At 41.2% G+C, this 18,539-nt stretch overlaps 2 protein-coding genes across 4 annotated transcripts in view; one reads left to right on the top strand and one right to left on the bottom strand.

Annotated features, from left to right (window-relative positions):
• Positions 1 to 227: 227 nt before the first annotated feature.
• On the bottom strand, positions 228 to 15,316 carry IKZF5 (IKAROS family zinc finger 5). 3 transcript variants are annotated; one of them, XM_080822403.1, is made up of 5 exons: positions 15,168 to 15,316; positions 13,576 to 13,724; positions 5,980 to 6,179; positions 3,768 to 3,950; positions 228 to 2,602 (listed from the first exon to the last, which is right to left on the bottom strand). In XM_080822403.1, exons 3-5 carry the CDS (start codon positions 6,110 to 6,112, stop codon positions 1,659 to 1,661), a joined length of 1,260 nt encoding a protein of 419 aa, XP_080678529.1. In that variant the 5' UTR covers positions 6,113 to 6,179; positions 13,576 to 13,724; positions 15,168 to 15,316; the 3' UTR covers positions 228 to 1,658. The 3 variants fall into 3 exon arrangements, with proteins under 3 accessions (XP_080678529.1, XP_080678530.1, XP_080678531.1); XM_080822404.1 differs by lacking the exon at positions 13,576 to 13,724 and having other exon boundaries at positions 15,168 to 15,280; XM_080822405.1 differs by lacking the exons at positions 13,576 to 13,724; positions 15,168 to 15,316 and having other exon boundaries at positions 5,980 to 6,260.
• Positions 15,317 to 15,476: 160 nt separating this feature from the next.
• Positions 15,477 to 18,539, top strand: part of ACADSB (acyl-CoA dehydrogenase short/branched chain) — a 38,819-nt gene continuing 35,756 nt past the window's right edge. The window contains exon 1 of the mRNA XM_080823707.1: positions 15,477 to 15,581. Coding sequence (XP_080679833.1) covers positions 15,540 to 15,581 — 42 coding nt within the window. The 5' untranslated portion in view covers positions 15,477 to 15,539. The remainder of the gene's footprint in view (positions 15,582 to 18,539) is intronic.

Raw genomic sequence — 18,539 nt, 5'->3', positions numbered from 1 at the left:
AAGGGAGGGCAGAAGATCCATTAACTTGGCCCGTGGGGGTTCTGGTGGACGCCTACCATCAACACTTCCCTTTTTCTTTACTATAGAAGAGTGGAGGTCCTGTTTGCTTAATAAATGCTTCATAGTTGGGATATTCTCTTTAAGAAGCCAATTAGCAACACTTTCAAGATTTGAACCAAATTAAAAATGAAACTTTTGCAAAGTACACAGAAACCACAGTTAGTAACAATATATTTTATTGTTTGACCAAGCTCTCTTCAGAGTAAGCTAGTTATTACACAATATAAAAACAATAGCCTCCTATTCAAAATTATTCTAGATTTAGCAAGTCTTATTTTTGTAAACAAATATCACATTTAAATGCATTTTATATCTATTTTCCCACTTTTGTACCCTTTCCTACTAAGGCGACGACTCAGTCTCCATATAGTTTTGTCACTGTCCGTGAAAAACGGGCAGAACTGCAAATAAGCATTACAAGCTGAATTCACAGAAAATACTGTAAATGGCCAATTCTGAAGGGAAAACCAGAATTTGTTTTGGACATGTTCTCATTTTTTTAAGTATTACTTGGCCACCCTATTTTCCCATGTGTTTCTATACCCACCTCTTCTTGGAAATTATAGGCAGTAAATGGACAGAAGGCAGGAAATGGAAACTTCAGAGATTTTTTTTTCTTTTGAAGGACTGATTTCCAGGGAATAAGATGGGTGACTCCCACTGTACCTCTTTGGTCATCAAAGGAATAGGAGGAGTAACAGGTTCTCGGTGCACTCACCAAACTCACCCGACACTAATGATGTCAGAGGGGAGAATTTAAAGGTTCAAATTAAAAGGGGGAAAAAAGGCATCTTTAAAGATAATCCTCTGATGTTTCTAGCATTCTCATGTGGTTTTTACAATAAATCAGAATAAAAAGAATCCAATGGAAAACTTGACACATATTTAAATTAGAAATTGAATAAACAGGTATTTTAAGTATTAAACCCATTCCATCTAGGTTTCATTTCTTTTCAGAACTTTTACCTCATATTTTTGTAACTTGAATTTAAAAAGAATGACCTGTTTTACATTTCCCCTTAAGGGGGGGGAAAAAAAAGGATCTGCTATACTAAATAGCTCTGTGATCATCAGGTGAAAGGAATGTACTGCGAACATTCCGCAATGTGAACAAAACAGCACGTTGATAGAGAATGAGGTTAAGGGCAATTCCTCTACCAAACACCGAAATCAACTGTTTATAACAGACTTTGTAAGAGACAGCAATTCTACCATGTTGAAATATGGCAGAAATAATATCTAGCTGTGATGTGTATGTTGAATACCGAGTTATCAGTAAGCTCTGAAGTGTTTATGGACCACAAGCATGGGGAATTTAAATAAATACCTGTTAGGGTTACGACTGCACTCCAGTTCTCAACTAAGTGAAAGGAAGAAAACAGACTCCAGCGTGTCTCACTGCTCTAATACATAAATGAGCCTGACCAAATATTTATAGAAAAAAAAAAGTTTCCACTGTCAAACTTTTCTATAAATATATAGACTTTAAATTAGCAGACACCTTATTAGAATGACCCCCCCCCGAAAAAAAACCAATAAACAAAACTATAAAACACAAAATGGTAAAACCAAGTAAAGCATAATGTGATTAGTTTCACTCAGTGTTGGTTATGCTGTCCCCTTGCAAAATGACAGGCAAAATCATACTTGTTTTTACATTTGCAACCACATATGTTACACTGAAAAGGGTTTTCATACCCATGACATCCCATATGAATAGTGTAAAGGATATTGTCGGCAAAGTACATATCACAGTGCTGGCAGTGGTGCAGAAGCTGCGGGTCCTGGACCGGCAGGGTCGGAGCTGGAGTGCTCGGCTGGCTGTTTCCTATGCTGGGAGTACTCGTGTGGGCACTTGGTTCACTGCTCGGACCCGCCACTGGACTGTAGTTCCTCTGACTATGTGACGGCCGAGGTTCAGGGCTTGTGGGAGAGGAGCTCTGAGGGATACTTGCTGACACGGCAGCGACCACTGTTTGGGCAGAGGGCTGCTGTATCATGAAAGGCTTCTCATCGGGGCAGGGAACTATATCAGGAGACGCAGGGTTTTGGTTTTCCGGTGGCAAACTAGACAACTGTCCTGCCAGAGTTGAGAGCTGATTTAAAGGGTTGTCAACCATGAGTTCCTGGGGGTCCCTTGGTAGGCCACCAGCCGATGTGGTTTTTGCCATACTTTCATAGGAGTCAGTCTGGATATTTGGGATTTCATGGGTAAAATCGTTAAGGTAGTCTGGCTTCTGAACCACCATGGAAGGTGGACTTAAGTTGATTAATGCTCTTCTGCTATAGCCCAGATTGCTTGTTTTCTTCTGTAAAACTCCCCACATTTTCTTGCTGCTTAAGGAAGACCTAGTACCTTTAATTGGTACCATTTTATGCTTGCGCCTTCGATGATGGGACAGGTTACTTCGATCACTGCAGCGGAAGGAACATAATTCACATTTGTACGGTTTTTCTCCTGTATGGGAACGCATGTGGGCTTCCAGATGACGCTCATAAGCAGATGCGAATGGACATAAGTGACATCTATGAGGTTTCTCACCTGTTTAAAAAGAAAAATGGGGAAGAAACTGCAAGAGTAGCTCATTTATGGAAAGCTTCATGTGCTGCCCATTGATTAGAAGAAACCTGTCAACTTAAAGCTCAACTTATCAGCAACAACTTGAGATCTATAGATATGTTCTATTAGTCAATGTAGTGTAAAAATTGTTACAGTTTCAACTGGCATCTGGGGAAAGAAGAGCAAAACTGACAGTAATATTCCCTCCGTAATAATGACTTTATCAAAGTACGTGTCAGTTACATGTTTATGGACACATCTATACGTGAACACTTCTTCATACATATCCACACACCAATACCCCTTCCTCCGGAAAAAAAACACAAAAAACCTTTTCTAAAAAGTCCTTCTATTAAACAGAAAGCTCAAAATGGAAATAAGCTTCCCAGTCCAAGTACGAATTATGCTAAGTGTCCCCTTCAAAATGGCCAGTGCTTCACCTCTATCTTCCTCCTCTCCTCTTCAGTTGCCAAAAGGGACAACTGTGGATCAGTGCCATTAGCTGAAAATGGTGCAAATATAAAAAATAAATATCTGGAATAGGAGATTTGGTCATTAATGTAACAAATAAGTACTGAGTCCTTACTATGCTCTGTTAGGCTCTGTGGGCACAAACATGGCCCTGACATGAGCCTTGTCCTCAGACACAGCATGAGACCCCATGTGGCACACGGGTGGGACACCTGCCCAGGTCTTGTACCAGGGCAGGGCAGTAAGGAGGGCTTCTCGGAAGATGGGAGGGCAAAGGAGCCCTGAGGATTAGCAGTGTAGTATGCAACTGTATAAAAGCCTTGTCCCTGGTCGGCAACTGAAACATACTTAGTAAGCATAAAGATAAAAACATTTTATCACTTCACACTATCTTCAGCAATAACCTGCCCAAAGAAGCAGACAGATGTTGAGAGATAATGTGAATCAAGAAGAAAGACGGCTAAGGAAGAGGAAGCTCTAGATGGGCCCTTACTTCCCGTTTCTATGTTGTTATGCCATTGTTTGGAAAAAATGGAGTAACTTCCTCATTTATTCAAACCTTAAATCAATCTTCAATTTTAAACTATCAGAACTACTTATATGTCCAATCAACTTGCCTCCCTTGGCCCCTCTCCTGCCCCCAAAGAAATGCTTTCTCTAGACATTTTGCCGTTACCTGTATGGATTCTAATATGTTCGATAAGCCGGGCTGTTCCTTTGCTGGCATAGTTGCAGTACCGACACTTGAGCTTCCCATCAAAGGTCCTTTCAAACCCGTCTACTAACATTCCTGAGTTTTCATCCAGGGAAACTTCAACAGATGGGTGATCAAGTCCATTTTGATCACCATCTGTTCCAGCTATAAACAAAGTGTAGCAAAAGAAATTATGCATCTCAGAATCAACTCAATATAGCATTTTAGTCTTGAGTGGTAGAAAATCTTTCATAAATTGGTAGTTTATTTAGCACAAAAGCTAAACTCAGAAAATACAGACTTTCCAAACAGAGGTCAATTTCATACAAAAGTAGTAGTATATTCTGTTGAGAACCTTTTATAGGGGGACCTCAAATTACTTACACATAAATTTTATCAGTCTTCAGCATGCTTTTGAAGAAGAGAATAGGGTATTATCCTTATTTGACAGGTTTGGAGAACCGAAGGGAGTAAACAGTAATGGTAAAGCTATACATGTTTAAGATTCTAGCCCGTTCTACAAGGATTAGAATTGGCAGTCACGATACGTTCCCCAAATCCTAACTCAGTTTACTGTTGTCTAGAGCAATTAATGTTGAGTTTTGCCCTGTTTCATTTGGTTTATACATGTTCTAGATACTGGGATGCATTTAGGATCTTAAAATTTTAACTAGGCACATAAAGGAAGATACTGTATCTGATAGCCTTGAATGTTAGAACTGTAAGAATTTGAAAGCTGCAAGATATTCGTCTAGCCCTTTACTTTTAATTTAACCCAACTACTTTTTTGTATCTATAAAGAAACTGAAGGGGCAAAGTGCTCATATCAGGAAATCCAGCAAACAGTGGGGACTACAACCCTGAGTCTGTTGAATCCCGGCCCAGGAACCTGTACACTGGAGTGTCAGGAGGGACATTTTTATTCCTACAACTTCTTGGGGGAAACACTTCTACTCCATCCACAGGAAACAGCAGTACTGGTATGAACAAGTCAAGCCCCCTCTTCCACTGCCCCCCCCCCACCAGGAGAAGAGAAGAGATTTTGCTGGTTGGTGCACAAATCCAATATCCAAGGGGGCCACTACACTGGAGGGACAAGGCTCAGTGTCCCCATCTTCGATTTCTCTCCCAAGCCAGTGCCTCTCGAAATTCAATATGTATATTAATCATGGGGGAGCTTACTAAAACAGATTCTGATTCAGCAGATCTGCAGTGGGGTCTGACAATTTATACTTCTAACAAGCTCCCAGGTGATGCCTAGTCTCTGCTGCTAGTCCCTGGACAACAAGGCCACAGACTGTCTACGTCAGGGGGCAGCAAACTCTTCCCATGAGAATAAGATACTAAATACCTTAGGCTTTGTGGGGGCATCTGTTCTCTACGAGATCTACTCAGCTCCGCTGTTCTAGCGCAAAAACAGCTCTAGAAAATATGCAAACAAGCAAGTGTGGTTCTGTTTCAATAAAACTTTATGGATGCTGAAGTCTGAATTTCATACAATTTGCACATATTATAGTATTCTTTTGATTTTTTTTTTCCCAACCATTTTAAAATGTAGAAATCACTCTTAGTCTGCAGGTCATACAGAAACAATTCGCAGTCCAGATGGGGCCCATGGGCTGTAGTTTGCTGACCCCTGAGCTACGTTCAGGAACAGATTCCAGACCATGTGGTAATAAGCAAACCAGACTAAAGTCTATATGGAGCAGGCTCAAGTGTGTCGCAGCCTTCTCTGTGCAGGTTCTCTGTCTAGAGAAGTAAAGTAAAAGTAAAGGGTCAGCCCTTTCTTCATTTAAAGAAAGAAGAAAAAGAAACCCCTATTGTGTCTCTGGTCAAATCCAGATTTCCCACTAGCCAAATCCTTTGTGTAGTGAAGCTAATGCTCCACCCACTTTGGGTTCCTTGTGTCTACTGTTAGCTAATAGAACTAAGAAGATGGGGAGGATATTTAGAATTCCTAACCTTCCAACAAGACCGTAATGCCTCTCTAGACCATGTTAGGCCCGGGGGAAGTTTCATTCTCCCTCAACAAAAATCTGACACAATTAAAAAGGAAAACAAATTGCCCTGTGTCTAAGTAAAAATGGAATGACACACATTAGTGAATAGTGGTCTTCACCATATGGATAACTACATATGAGTATTAATATATTTATGACAAATGAATTATTTAATAGTATTAAGATGAGTCTACCTCCCTGAAGGGCCTCTGCTTCTTTGTCCCCACTAACTGAGCCAGAAATCATGTTCACATGATGAGTCTGCTGAGTCAGGTATTCCTGGAAATCTTTCACGAAGTCCAAAGGCTCTGGTTTCTTTTCACCCATCTTTGCTTTATCCTTTTCTTCTCTTTTCTTTCAAAGTTTACAATTTGTTATGCCTAGGGGAAAAAAACTGAAATAATTTCACACTATTTAGGGAGATCCAGTATGTATCAAAAAAACAGTGACAAAAATTAGTATGTGCAAGGTATACAAAACAACACAGAATACAGTACCCGTGATTAAATATCTTATTTTCTTGGTGAACTAGAGAACACATAGAGAAAATTGTGAAAATTTACTGTATTTAATGTTTAAATAAACTGGGACCAAATTCAGTCTTAAGTGGATGGAAAAAAATTACAAAGACTGAAAAAAAGAGAAAATAAGTCCACATGAAAGAAAGAGGCACAGCAGCAGGGATTATCAATGAAGGAGACAATTAAAAAAAGAAAAAAGTGGCTCGATTGAGGCCAGAGAATTTTCTAGATGGACATGTTACATATCTCCATTGTCCAACAGAGTTCTGCTTGCCACACACAGCAATAAGCACTTCTAATGTGGCTAATACAAACGATGTGAGTTTTTTATTTTCTTTAATTAATTTAAATGGAAATAGCTACATATGGCTAGTGACTATCATTTCAGACAGCAAAGACTCTCAAATCATAGGGTTCACATGAATGCTCTAGAAATAGGTGCACTAGAACAGGGGCTGGCAACTCTTTTCTCTAAAAAAGGTCAGACAGTAGTATATTAGGTTTTGCCCATTATGAGGTCTCAGTCGCAACTACTCAACTCTGTCATTATAGCTAAATGCAGCCACAAATCACGTGTGAACAAATTGAGTATGGCTATATTCCAAAATAAAGCTTTATAGAAGCAGGCCTTGAGCCAGGATAAGGCTATATGCCATAGTTTCCTGACCTCTGCCTTGGAAATCCGAATCACCATCTCTACCACCATGCATCATCTTATTCACTCTGAGAATGAGGGGAAAAATTAAGAAAGAAAACAAAAAATAAATCACTGAACACTATATCAAAAACATGCTATGCTATATGCTGGCTAACTGAACATAATAAAAAACAAATAAGTAACTTAAAAAAGAAAATTTTAAAAACCCCACAAATTCTAAACTTTATATGCATCCCTATGATTATTGCAAAAAAAACAAAACAAAACAAAAAAAACACAGAAATATCTGATCCTCATGGAGAGGGAAATCTCCCATGAGACTGTGTAACCACAAACTAAACTGGACTTCACCTAAGTTTATGGCCCAAATTCAGAAATCAAATAACCAAAAAGTTTCCTAGTAGGAACAAGATAAGAACATCTAAGACCTAGGAGACAAAGGTCTTTTCTCCCAATAAAAAATTTTTATGCAAATGTGTAAGATCTTCTTAAGTATGTCTTCTGCTCATTTTTTCCCCTAAACTCCAACTATTTAATAAGTAATTTCTACCTTAAAAAGTCCTTATCTTTAAAAGCCAGTAAAATGGAATTTAAGCTTAGTTACTTCTCAACATATACGCTTAACTTTTTCTCAAAGCACAGCATACACACAGAAGAGCACATAAAGCTCAACGAGTCATCACAAAGTGAACATATCCATGAAGTCTGATCCACGTCGGGAACCAGAAGGCCACCAGCGTTCCAGGGTGGACCCTTCCAGTACTGGTGCCCCAGAGTCCCGTGAGGACTCCGCTACCCTGACTTCTGGAACCGCGATGTCACAGGGCTTGCATATATTCAGCTTTGGACAATGCAAAATGGCTTTTCAAAGTGCTTATGCCAATTTACACTCCCACCAGCACTGAAGAGGAACTCTGTTCTTCCCTATCCTTCCCAACATGCAGGTTTTTTGCCTTTTTCATTTCAGCCATTCCAGTGAGCTCGTGGTGGTATCACATTGGTTTTCATTTCTAGTCCTTGATAACTAATGGCACTGTATACTTTTTATGTAAATTAGCCACAGAGATACCCGCTATTTTCATACCCAATGAAATACCTGTTCAAGTCTTTTGCTCATTTTTTTATTAGGCTTTCTGTCTTTTTCTAGTTAATATGTAAGGGTTCTTTATAATATTCTGCATATGAGCTCTTTATTGGACACGCATATTTTCAGCGGCTTCTCTCACTCTGGAAGTTGTTAACATAGTCCAATTTACCCATTTCTTTCCTTTACATTTAGGGCTGTATCCTTGCCAACATCTTCTCTGAAGATGTTCTGCAGTTTCTCCTAAAAGCTTTACTATTTTTTTTTTTACCTTTCATATTTTTATCTAGAATTGAGCTTTATGTATATATACTGTGAGGTAAGAGTTGAAATACACTTTTTTCCAAAGAGAGAGCCAACTGTCTAGCAACATGCATTTCATAGACCAGCCTTTCTCCACCAGACTCTGTTACCACCCTTCTAAATCAGGTGATTATATTATATGTCCCTATTTCTGGATGCTCTATTCTGTTTCACTGGTCTATTTTTGTCTGTCTTCACACCAATACCACCCAGTCCTAATAATAAAAATCTTAATATCTCAGTCATTTAAGTCCACCAGTTAAGCTTTTCTTCTTTGAGAATGTCTGGGCCACTCAGAGAACTTTTCAGACTGTTTTCCAAAGAAAGAACTGTGGAGTTGAGAAATGAGAGGGCTTCAGTGACGGCACGTTTCCCAACGGACCGTAGCTTGACTGATGTTTTAAGACCCAAACTTCTGTTTTTAACTAACTTAACTAGCACTCTACTAGATACAGACTAACCCTTGACTGTGATATGGTGAGTGCTGTTCCTCCTAGAGAGAGGCGTACTGTACAACAGTGCAGTGATATATTTCAGGAACTAATGGAGGACACAGGGCTGTTTTTGGTTTCCCTTGTTTACTGGCCCCAGACTGATTTATTTAATTTCTGTATTTCTTGTCTTCCTCTCTCCTCACAGTTAACTTGTTCTTGATTTTGAACATATGTATCCAAATAAGAACATGCAGGTGACAAAATTATCATTGTTCTTAATGCAACATTTGTGAAAAGTGCTTTCCCACCCTTCTGAGAAGATGTCTGGGGGGTTTTAAAAGGTATTATTATTACCACTACCACTTTTCAGTTTTCAGTTGGATGAACAGAGTATTACAGTATTAGCCCAAATTTCCTAGCTTGAAGACTCTGAACAGAAACTTCTCTCAGCTATAGTTTCTTATTTTGTAAACCAGAATATTATCATCACTGGCAGTGCTGCTCTAAGTTTTACAAGTATCTATATGTAAAGGATCCCCCAACACCTGTAGTATACGGCATGTTCTCAGCTATTTTTGCAGCAAAAAATGGTTATACCTCAGGTCAAAACATTCCTCTGTCCCAGATTCAGTATTTTCCCCCTTTTTCTATCAATCACCTCATCAACTGAGCATGCTAAGCTCTCCTTTTAAATCCATTCTTCAGTTACAATGAAACGAACATGGTCTACCTTCATCTCAGTAACCCATAGAGTCCAAATTGCAATCGCCCAAACTCACACCTTACTTTACTCTTTTAGGCTCTCTCTTTAAAATCACTTGCTTTGGTCTGGCTCAACTTTCTTAATTTTAAGGATTACTGTTGGTTTCTGAACAAATTTGTTTCAGTTGCTTTTTCTCATCTTACCTGGCTTATCTGAACTGGTTCTCTGCTTCCTAATCAGTGCATTACTATTTGTTCTGTGACTACTGTTGATTCTATTCATTTGTCCTTTAAAATTTGCCCTCTGGTGGCACCTGGTTGGCTCAGTTGTTAAGCCTCTGCCTTCCATTCAGGTCATGATCCCAGGGACCTGGGATCCAGCCTGCCTCTCCCTCTCCCACACCGTCTCTCTCCCACACTCCCCCTGCTTGTATTTCCCCTCTCGCTGTCTCTCTCTCTCTGTCAAATAAATAAATAAAATCTTAAAAAAAAAAAAATTTGCCCTCTGGTTGGGGGGAAAAAGTGAGCCAGTCAGATTATGAAGAATGAGATCAACAATAATCTGTGGTAACACTGTATTTCAATAAAAGGAAAAGGAAAGGACAACAAAACACACACAAGTGGAAAACAATGTAAAACATACACATTAAAAGGTAAGAAATAGGGATGCCTGGGTTGCTCAGTCGGTTAAGCAGCTGCCTTTGGCTCAGGTCATGATCCCAGGGTTCTGGAACTGAGTCCCACATGGGGCTCCTTGTTCACAAGGAGCATCCTTCTCCCTCTGCCTGGCGCTCCCCCTGCTTTCTCTCTCTCTCTCTCTCTCTCTCCCTGATGAATAAATAAATAAAATCTTTTTTTAAAAAATAAAGTAAATGAGAATTCTTTTTTCTTTTTAAGATTTTATTTATTTACTTGACAGAGAGAGAGATCACAAGTAGGCAGAGAGGCAGGCAGAGAGAGAGAGGGGGAAGCAGACTCCCCGCTGAGCAGAGAGCCCAATGTAGGGCTCAATCCCAGGACCCTGAGATCACGACCTGAGCAGAAGGCAGAGGCTTAACCCACTGAGTCACCCAGGTGCCCCAGTAAATGAGAATTCTTAAAAAAAAAGAAAAAGGTAAGATATATAGCAGATAGAGTTCTAAAATGAGTTTCAGAAACACAGAAATGTAAACAAAGAGAATTTTTTTTTTAAATAGCAATCAAGAAATTTCCAAAATTAAAGATCCCTTTCAGATGGAAAAGGATCATAGAGTGCAAAATAGTATATGATACTAAAACAACACTTAAGACACATTTGAAATTTTAAAACCTCAAAGAAGACAAAGAGAATATAAAACTTTCTAGAGAAAAAAAGACAGTCTACCCACATAAGAAAAACAATAAGATTGACATCTGAGTGCCAAAGACAACACTAAGGGCAAGAAAATTACAGTAATCATTTATTCAAATTTGGAACGTTTAAACTTCCTCAAGCTGATAAAGGATATCTTCCAAAAACCCACACCAATTAATGGAGAAAATTTAGTTGCATTCCCTTTAGAATCAAGGATGAGACCATGATGATTACTATTTCTACTGCTACTCAATATAGTACTAGAGGAAGAGGCCCCCAAAATAAAAGGAAAAAAGAAATAAAAAGTATGAGGACCAGTAAGGCCCTATAGATTGTCTGTGTCCTAACTATAAAAGTTATAATTAAGAAAGAAATGCTGATATTTGAGATGTTTCTTTTTTTTTTTTTAAGATTTTATTTATTTGACAGAGATCACAAGTAGGCAGAGAGGCAGGCAGCGAGAGGAGGAAGTGAGAGGAGGAAGCAGGCTCCCCGCTGAGCAAGAGCCTAATGCGGGGCTCAATCCCAGGACCCTGGGATCATGACCTGAGCCGAAGGCAGAGGCTTTAACCCACTGAGCCACCCAGGTGCCCCTGAGATGTTTCCACTGCAAAATATCTGCATATACTTTGATAGGCTTCAATAAGCAAGATAAATCCTACCAATTCCTGATTAGAAAGCCCAACACTGCTACAGGAGAACATGTGACAGTGCAGAAAAAATGCACGAGATTGCCAGTAAGCAAGCAGAAGAAAATGGTATTTTTATACATGCATCTCAAGTTTTAAGAACACAAATGAGCCTAATTACAGAGGATGGCTGGCATATTTTGACAGTCTTGGCTATTATCACATTGTCACATTATAAATTTCAGAGCATTCTCTGCCATAAATTGTGTGCTGATTTTCAATCATAATGCATGATGGACTTAAAACAAAACAAAGAATGCCAATGAAAAAAGGGAAGATTACATTGTAAATATGAAAAAAAAAATCTCTTCTTAAAGAGTTTTTAAATATACTGATATGGTTTTCAACCTCAGACATTCTGCAGTGACTTAAAAATTAAGTGTCACTCCGTCCATAAGCATTTTTGTGCTCACTTGACCTTTTTCACATATCTCTCATTCTCTCTCTCTCTCTCTCTCTCACACACACACACACACACACACCCGGAACGACAGGCCTTTGCCTGAATGTGCATGGAGGCTTTGGTTCAAAATCCTGCTTTGTTCATCTCAAGTCACTATTTCTAAGTGACAGTAAAAGGAAAAGAGCAATAACTGTGAAACTACAGAAGACTTCCTAGTATCAAAAGAAAATAAAGGTTTTATATCCAAGACATCTTCCTGTCTTTAATAAAATAATCATCAGTCTCTGACTGAAAGTTTAATCTAAGAACTCCACAAATTAACTGAAATCCAAACATGCCCCCAAGACACGGATAAATTTAAAAACCTTTGCAAACATACCATAAAAATCTACTTTAGGACATCAGCAAACTGCTTTTACTGAAGGTATCTTTTCCATGAGCCATGAATTCAACATCTTGGAGCCAAAAGATAACTTACACAAATTTTAATATGTAAGATCATGTCTTCAGAAAAAGGAACATATTTGAGTTCTCCAATATTTATTACAGATTTGGGTGGTGTATTCCTAGCCTCATCTACTCTTTCTACTAACTGATACCTAATTACATCAACCAGAGAAGAATTATTCCCATACCATATGATTATCATTCCTTATGATATGGCAAACTGAGTCCTCCCTGTGATTACTCTGAGATGGGTCTAGTATGCGATTCTGTGAGGTATAGGTACATGTGTGTATAAACTGGGTAGAATATACCTGAACTATTTTCATGCCAACAGTTTCTCCCAAATTATCCATTCAAGGCTCAAAAATAAGGTTCTTACAAAACAACCAGGTGCTACACACACTAGTGAAGGAAAGAAATATTTAAGAAAATAAGCTTCGATATCCCAGAAGAACATGAAAACCTCTTCACCTTTAAACCACTCACTTAAAACTATTCTCTGACTTTCCTTGGTTTCTGATAAAGGATTTATTTGCATGAAGTCTTCTGATATTAGTTCTTCAGTCTCACACTATAAATAGGAAGTTATTGACACACATACACACACATATACACACACCCTCTCAACCAAGAACTAACAAAACAGGCATCATGATGTGAATTAGAAGACAGCCAAAACCACAAAAGAGCAGTGACATAAGAACCAGAAGAATCTCTCTAACCTACCTTCTTCCCAAAGTCTATCTTTTTTAAAAGCTATGGGAGAATTTTGAGAACAACATGATTAGGGAATAGAAAGATCTATCTTATTCACCTACCATTTGGGGGTTACTAACCATAAGGTAGAATACCTAGCAACTAACTTACTTATACAATAGCTTAATTTGGCAGTTAGGGAGGCCTTCATAAATAAAGTGACTACAGTTCAACAGATATACTTATTTTTATAGTATATAGCCACTGAAAGATTTACTCTGCCATAGAATACACATCAATGAAGAAACCTGACAAATGAGGACTGATTAGTATAGAGAGTTAACACAGACCTTCAAAGACAATTAGAACACATTTCCTCTGATTATAGAACTGTCCAAAAAAAAAAAAATTCCTTGAATGCAAAAAAGAACATTATGAAGCTTTGAGAAATCAAAAAACATAACATAAAAGTAAAACATATAGTCAGGAGATATCCAAAACAGGAGCTACACACTCTAACCTTTTCACCCCAAATCAGTTCCTCCTTTTTCTTGCCACTCCAACATTGATGAAATGTAGAGTAATCGAAATTTACTCTGGAGACACACCAAGGGACTCCAAAAGGCCATGGAGGGAATTTCAACTAAAATTGAAAAGCCATACAGAGGTCTGCAAAGAAAAGCACACCACAGATCAAAACCTTTATGAGAAAGTTAATTAGCATCTACAGGTTTAATAAGAAAATAACTTCTGCCAATTTTACCATTACCAGAAAAGAAAACTAATCTAACAGATAATCAAAGAACAAAGCAACAGGTTCATGTCAACAAAAGCTCCAAAGACTCACCAAAGAAAGACATGCACTATTATGACTCCCCACCGCCTCCGTGGATTTCTAAAGATTTCATATTTGGCAAACTCTTAATGTCTTTCTTAAATTTAAGTTATTAATTTCATTTGTGCACAGTACTGTACACTTAAAGGTCAGGCTTAGTACTGCTGAACAATTACAGTTGCATAAAAATGCACCAGCCTTGTAGGAAAACATTCATGGGAAAGGATTAAAAAGAAAACCTCCAGGCACCCCCAGCAAGGGAACATTTGATTCTCATCCTTATTATGCTCTCTATCACAACCTCAAACACAGGGTTTTCTGGGAAACCGTTTGAAGCCCAAGGGGCAAAAATAATACCAAACATCTCAATTCCCTGTAACAAGTTCCCAATGATAAACTGTATCTGTGAAGGCACCTCATCAATTAAAATTAAATGGAATTTTAATACCATTAATCCAGACGTTTAAAATTTTGTTTTAAATAAGTAACCCGAATTTCCTTAGGTCTCACAATTTAAAGCGCCTTTATTTCTTCTCCCACTTATCACTCCTCATTAGGGTTCTGAACAGCACATTAAGGGGACACTAAATGGGCCACGTGGTTGGTAGTGGTAGCTGGAACCGGTTTAACTTCGATTCGAATTCAGTTAGAGGAGCACTTCATAGGTGCACGGCTTGGCTACCCGCACTACAGTTTACAGACAGACTTAAACCTGTATAAACCTGAATAGGTCTTTGCTGCAATGCCCTCCCCAAACCTCACATCTCCGCAGAATTAGAGGGCACAAACAGTAGAAACTAACCCAAACTGGACCATTAGATAACAGTCAGAGGTTTTAAAAGTCCTCCCAAGGAGCAGCCCAGGACTGGTGTCTGGGCAGCATCCTCATCAGAACTCGGAGCACCCAGGAGACCCGCGCCTCCGCTGAGCCCCAGGATGTGGGACCCGGTGAAGACGCAAACCTCCGGGAGACCCCCACACGACCACCTGTCAGAGCGAGAAGCAGGTCCCTACCCAGGAGTCTCCAGCCCCTGCCCACAGGAGCCGCTCCCTCGGGGCACCCGGAACCGAAGGACCACACATTCCGCACTCGGGCCAGGAACGTCCTGGGTCTAGACCCTGCCGACCGACCGACCACGCCCAACCCTTCGCTGAGACTGACTCCCGGGTGGGGTCAGCCGGCCCTCCGCGAACCCGGCTCTCGCCTGCAGACGCTCCTTTTTAACCGTCCTGCTCAGCTGTGTCGCCGCCGTCCGAACCGGAAGCCTGCTACTTACCACCTGACCACCGCACCGAGTAACTCCCACTGCCTTGTTTAACGCCGCTGCCGTCGCCACCGCCGCCGCCGCCGCCGCCGTCTTCGTCACCGTCGCAGCCGCCGCCGCCGCCATGTTTGTTGTGTCTCCGATTCTCTTCCCGCCCCACTGCCCTGTCCAAGTCTCGCGTGAGCAGTACGCAGGGCAAAGGCGAAGATGGGGCCTGTATGTCTCTCTTGGGGTTCCGTAGGCGCGAGGGGGCGGGGCCAGAGAGGTGCGCTGGGGCGGGGCGGAGGTGAGGCCCTGGCTCCGCCCCAAAGCGCTGGCGCTGGGCCCCGAGGCACCGAGCAGCGGCTTGTTGGGCTTGGCGCAGCTACTTGGTCTGCGGCACCCATGGAGCGAGCGGCGGCTCAGCTGCTGCGTGGCAGCGCGCTGGTGAGTGCGCTGGCGCCGGGCGTCCTAGGAGTCGGGGACGACCTTGGCACTGGCGGCGGGGGCTTCTCATATGACGGGACCCGGGAGCCCGCTGCACGTCCCGGGTCGGAGCCTCCTTCTTTCCGCCCGATCGGTCTCAGACCCTTCACCCGGGGCTGACCGCGACGCCGATCTCCCTCCAGGTCTCTGGCGGAGCCGGCCTCCGCTTCTCTTAGGAGGGGTGACAGTAGCAGCTGGTGAGAAAGGGGCTGGGAGCTATTCTAGAAGCTTCTTTGCGGGAGCACGCACCATGAGTGGAATCGGAGCCACTGTTGCCAGATACCCTTTGCAAGCCACTGGGCCCCGGGAGCCTCGGAGTTTAGGATCTTTAGGGGCATTTTGCAGAGATGTTACCTCTCTATTGCCACGTTTCCCCAATTATTACATTTCACCCCCACTCCCAATTTTAACTGAAAAGATGGTTAAAATACAGGCACAGTCTCTTTCTGAGCAGAGCATTTCCCTGTCTTCTGCGGCCCATCTCCAACGTTAGGAAGGGACCTCAGAATTGGTCAGACTTACCGACCAGTTAAAGAATTCCCTCTGCCCTTTATCTCATGACTGGAGCCGCAGCATCTCCCATGGGTGAGCTCTGCGCGGTTCAGGGGTGCCCACTCCCGCCCTGCTGCCTTGAACTTGAGCTGAAACCTGCTTCCCAGGATTATCATTCCACCTGTTGTACTCAATTCTGGTCTGCGGACCGGCCCAAACTGTAGATTCTTTGATACTTCGTCAGGGTTTTCTCATCATATTAAGCATTCCCACTATCCGGCTTTTTGTCCTAGGGCATGCTTTCCAGAAAACTGGCACACATTTGGTTATGCAGCACTTCTCGTTGTCAGCTTGACTTCTTCTTCCTTGTAAACGTTTTCATTCTTTGCACTTGCTTTAAAGGCTCTTCAAAGTGCTCTTTCAGTGAGTGTTATGCCCAGAGGCAGGACTCGTTTGTTTAATTAGGGGTAGTTAATGTTATTTGATTGTTTTATGGGTTTGGGGTATTAAGAAAATTACTAAAGTCATATTGGGATATTGCTGCAAAAAAAATAAGCCTTTATGACACCATCAGTACTATTTTATACTTGTTTTAACAGTTTAGCAAAGAAAATTCCCAGGGCTTCGCAATTTGACTCTCCTTTTAGAGTCAGCCTTCATTGACCACATACTGTGTGGCAGACTTGTTCTTGGCTCTACCTGTGTCCTCTCATTTAATTCTTTTTTTCTTCTCAAGATTTTATTTATTTATTAGAGAGTGAGTGAAAGAGAGCACTAGCAGGCCTGGGGGAAAGGGGAAAGGGAGCTCAGCAGGCTCAGCAGGGAGCCTGACGCCTGGCTCAAACCCAGGACCTTGGAATCATGACCTGAGCCAAAGGCAGGCTTTTAACCAGCTGGGCCATCAGGCACCCTTGATCTTACTTAATTCTTATGAACCATCCCACACAGTAGTGGTAGTTTAATCTGTTGGCTACAGAGGCTGATGCTGAAAAAGATCAGGTGATTTGCTCAGGGTCGCTCAGCTAGAGAGTGGTAAGAGCTGGTGTTCAAATTCCAGTCTGATGCTAAATTTCATGCACTACTGCCTCCCTCCCTTAGAGATAGTGGAGACCTATTTCATTTGGAGTTGTTTTGGATTTTGTTTGGATTTCTTTGGATTTTGTTTGTTTGGATTTTGTTTGGATTTGTTTTGAATTTATTGGGGCTTATTGTCTTTCATATTTTTTAAAGCTCATTTACAGTAATTAGCTAATGTGATTGATGGGATGGTGACTCTAGCACTGTGGTTAAGAATGTGGTTTTGCCCACATTGAGATACCACCTTACACCAGTTAGAATGGCCAAAATTAGCAAGACAGGAAACAACGTGTGTTGGAGAGGATGTGGAGAAAGGGGAACCCTCTTACACTGTTGGTGGGAATGCAAACTGGTGCAGCCACTTTGGAGAACAGTGTGGAGATTCCTCAGGAAATTAAAAATAGATCTTCCCTATGACCCTGCAATTGCACTGCTGGGTATTTACCCCAAAGATACAGATGTAGTGAAAAGAAGGGCCATCTGTACCCCAATGTTTATAGCAGCAATGGCCACGGTCGCCAAACTGTGGAAAGAACCAAGATGCCCTTCAACGGATGAATGGATAAGGAAGATGTGGTCCATATACACTATGGAGTATTATGCCTCCATCAGAAAGGACGAATACCCAACTTTTGTAGCAACATGGACAGGACTGGAAGAGATTATGTTGAGTGAAATAAGTCAAACAGAGAAAGTCAAGTATCATATGGTTTCACTTATTGGTGGAGCATAACAAATAATATAGAGGACAAGGGTAGATGGAGAGGAGAAGGGAGTTGAGGGAAATTGGAAGGGGAGGTGAACCATGAGAGACTATGGACTCTGAAAAACAACCTGAGGGTTTTGAGCTCTTTTTTTTTTTTTTTTTTAAGATTTTTGTTTATTTATTTATTTGACAGACAGAGATCACAAGTAGGCAGAGAGGCAGGCAGAGAGAGAGAGAGAGGAGGAAGCAGGCTCCCTGCTGAGCAGAGAGCCCAACGCGGGGCTCGATCCCAGGACCCTGGGATCATGACCTGAGCCGAAAGCAGAGGCTTTAACCCACTGAGCCACCCAGGCGCCCCCAACCTGAGGGTTTTGAAGGGGCGGGGTGGGAGGGTGGGGGAACCAGGTGGTGGGTATTAGGGAGGGCACAGATTGCATGGAGCACTGGGTGTGGTGAAAAAACAATGAATACTGTTACGCTGAAAATAAATAAAAAATTAAAAAAAAAAAGAATGTGGTTTTGCAGCCAGATTGAATGGGTTTGAGCACAGGCTGTGTCACTTTGTAGCAGTATAATCTTGGACAGGTTACTTCTGTGGATCTTAGTTTCTTGATCTATAAAATGGGGGAGAATAATAGCATCTA

The sequence above is a fragment of the Martes martes genome (genome assembly GCF_963455335.1).
Source record: "Martes martes genome assembly, chromosome: 14".
Taxonomy (NCBI): Eukaryota; Metazoa; Chordata; class Mammalia; order Carnivora; family Mustelidae; genus Martes; species Martes martes.
Note: the sequence above shows the minus strand (reverse complement) of the source record. Positions and strands in the feature narration are given on the sequence as shown.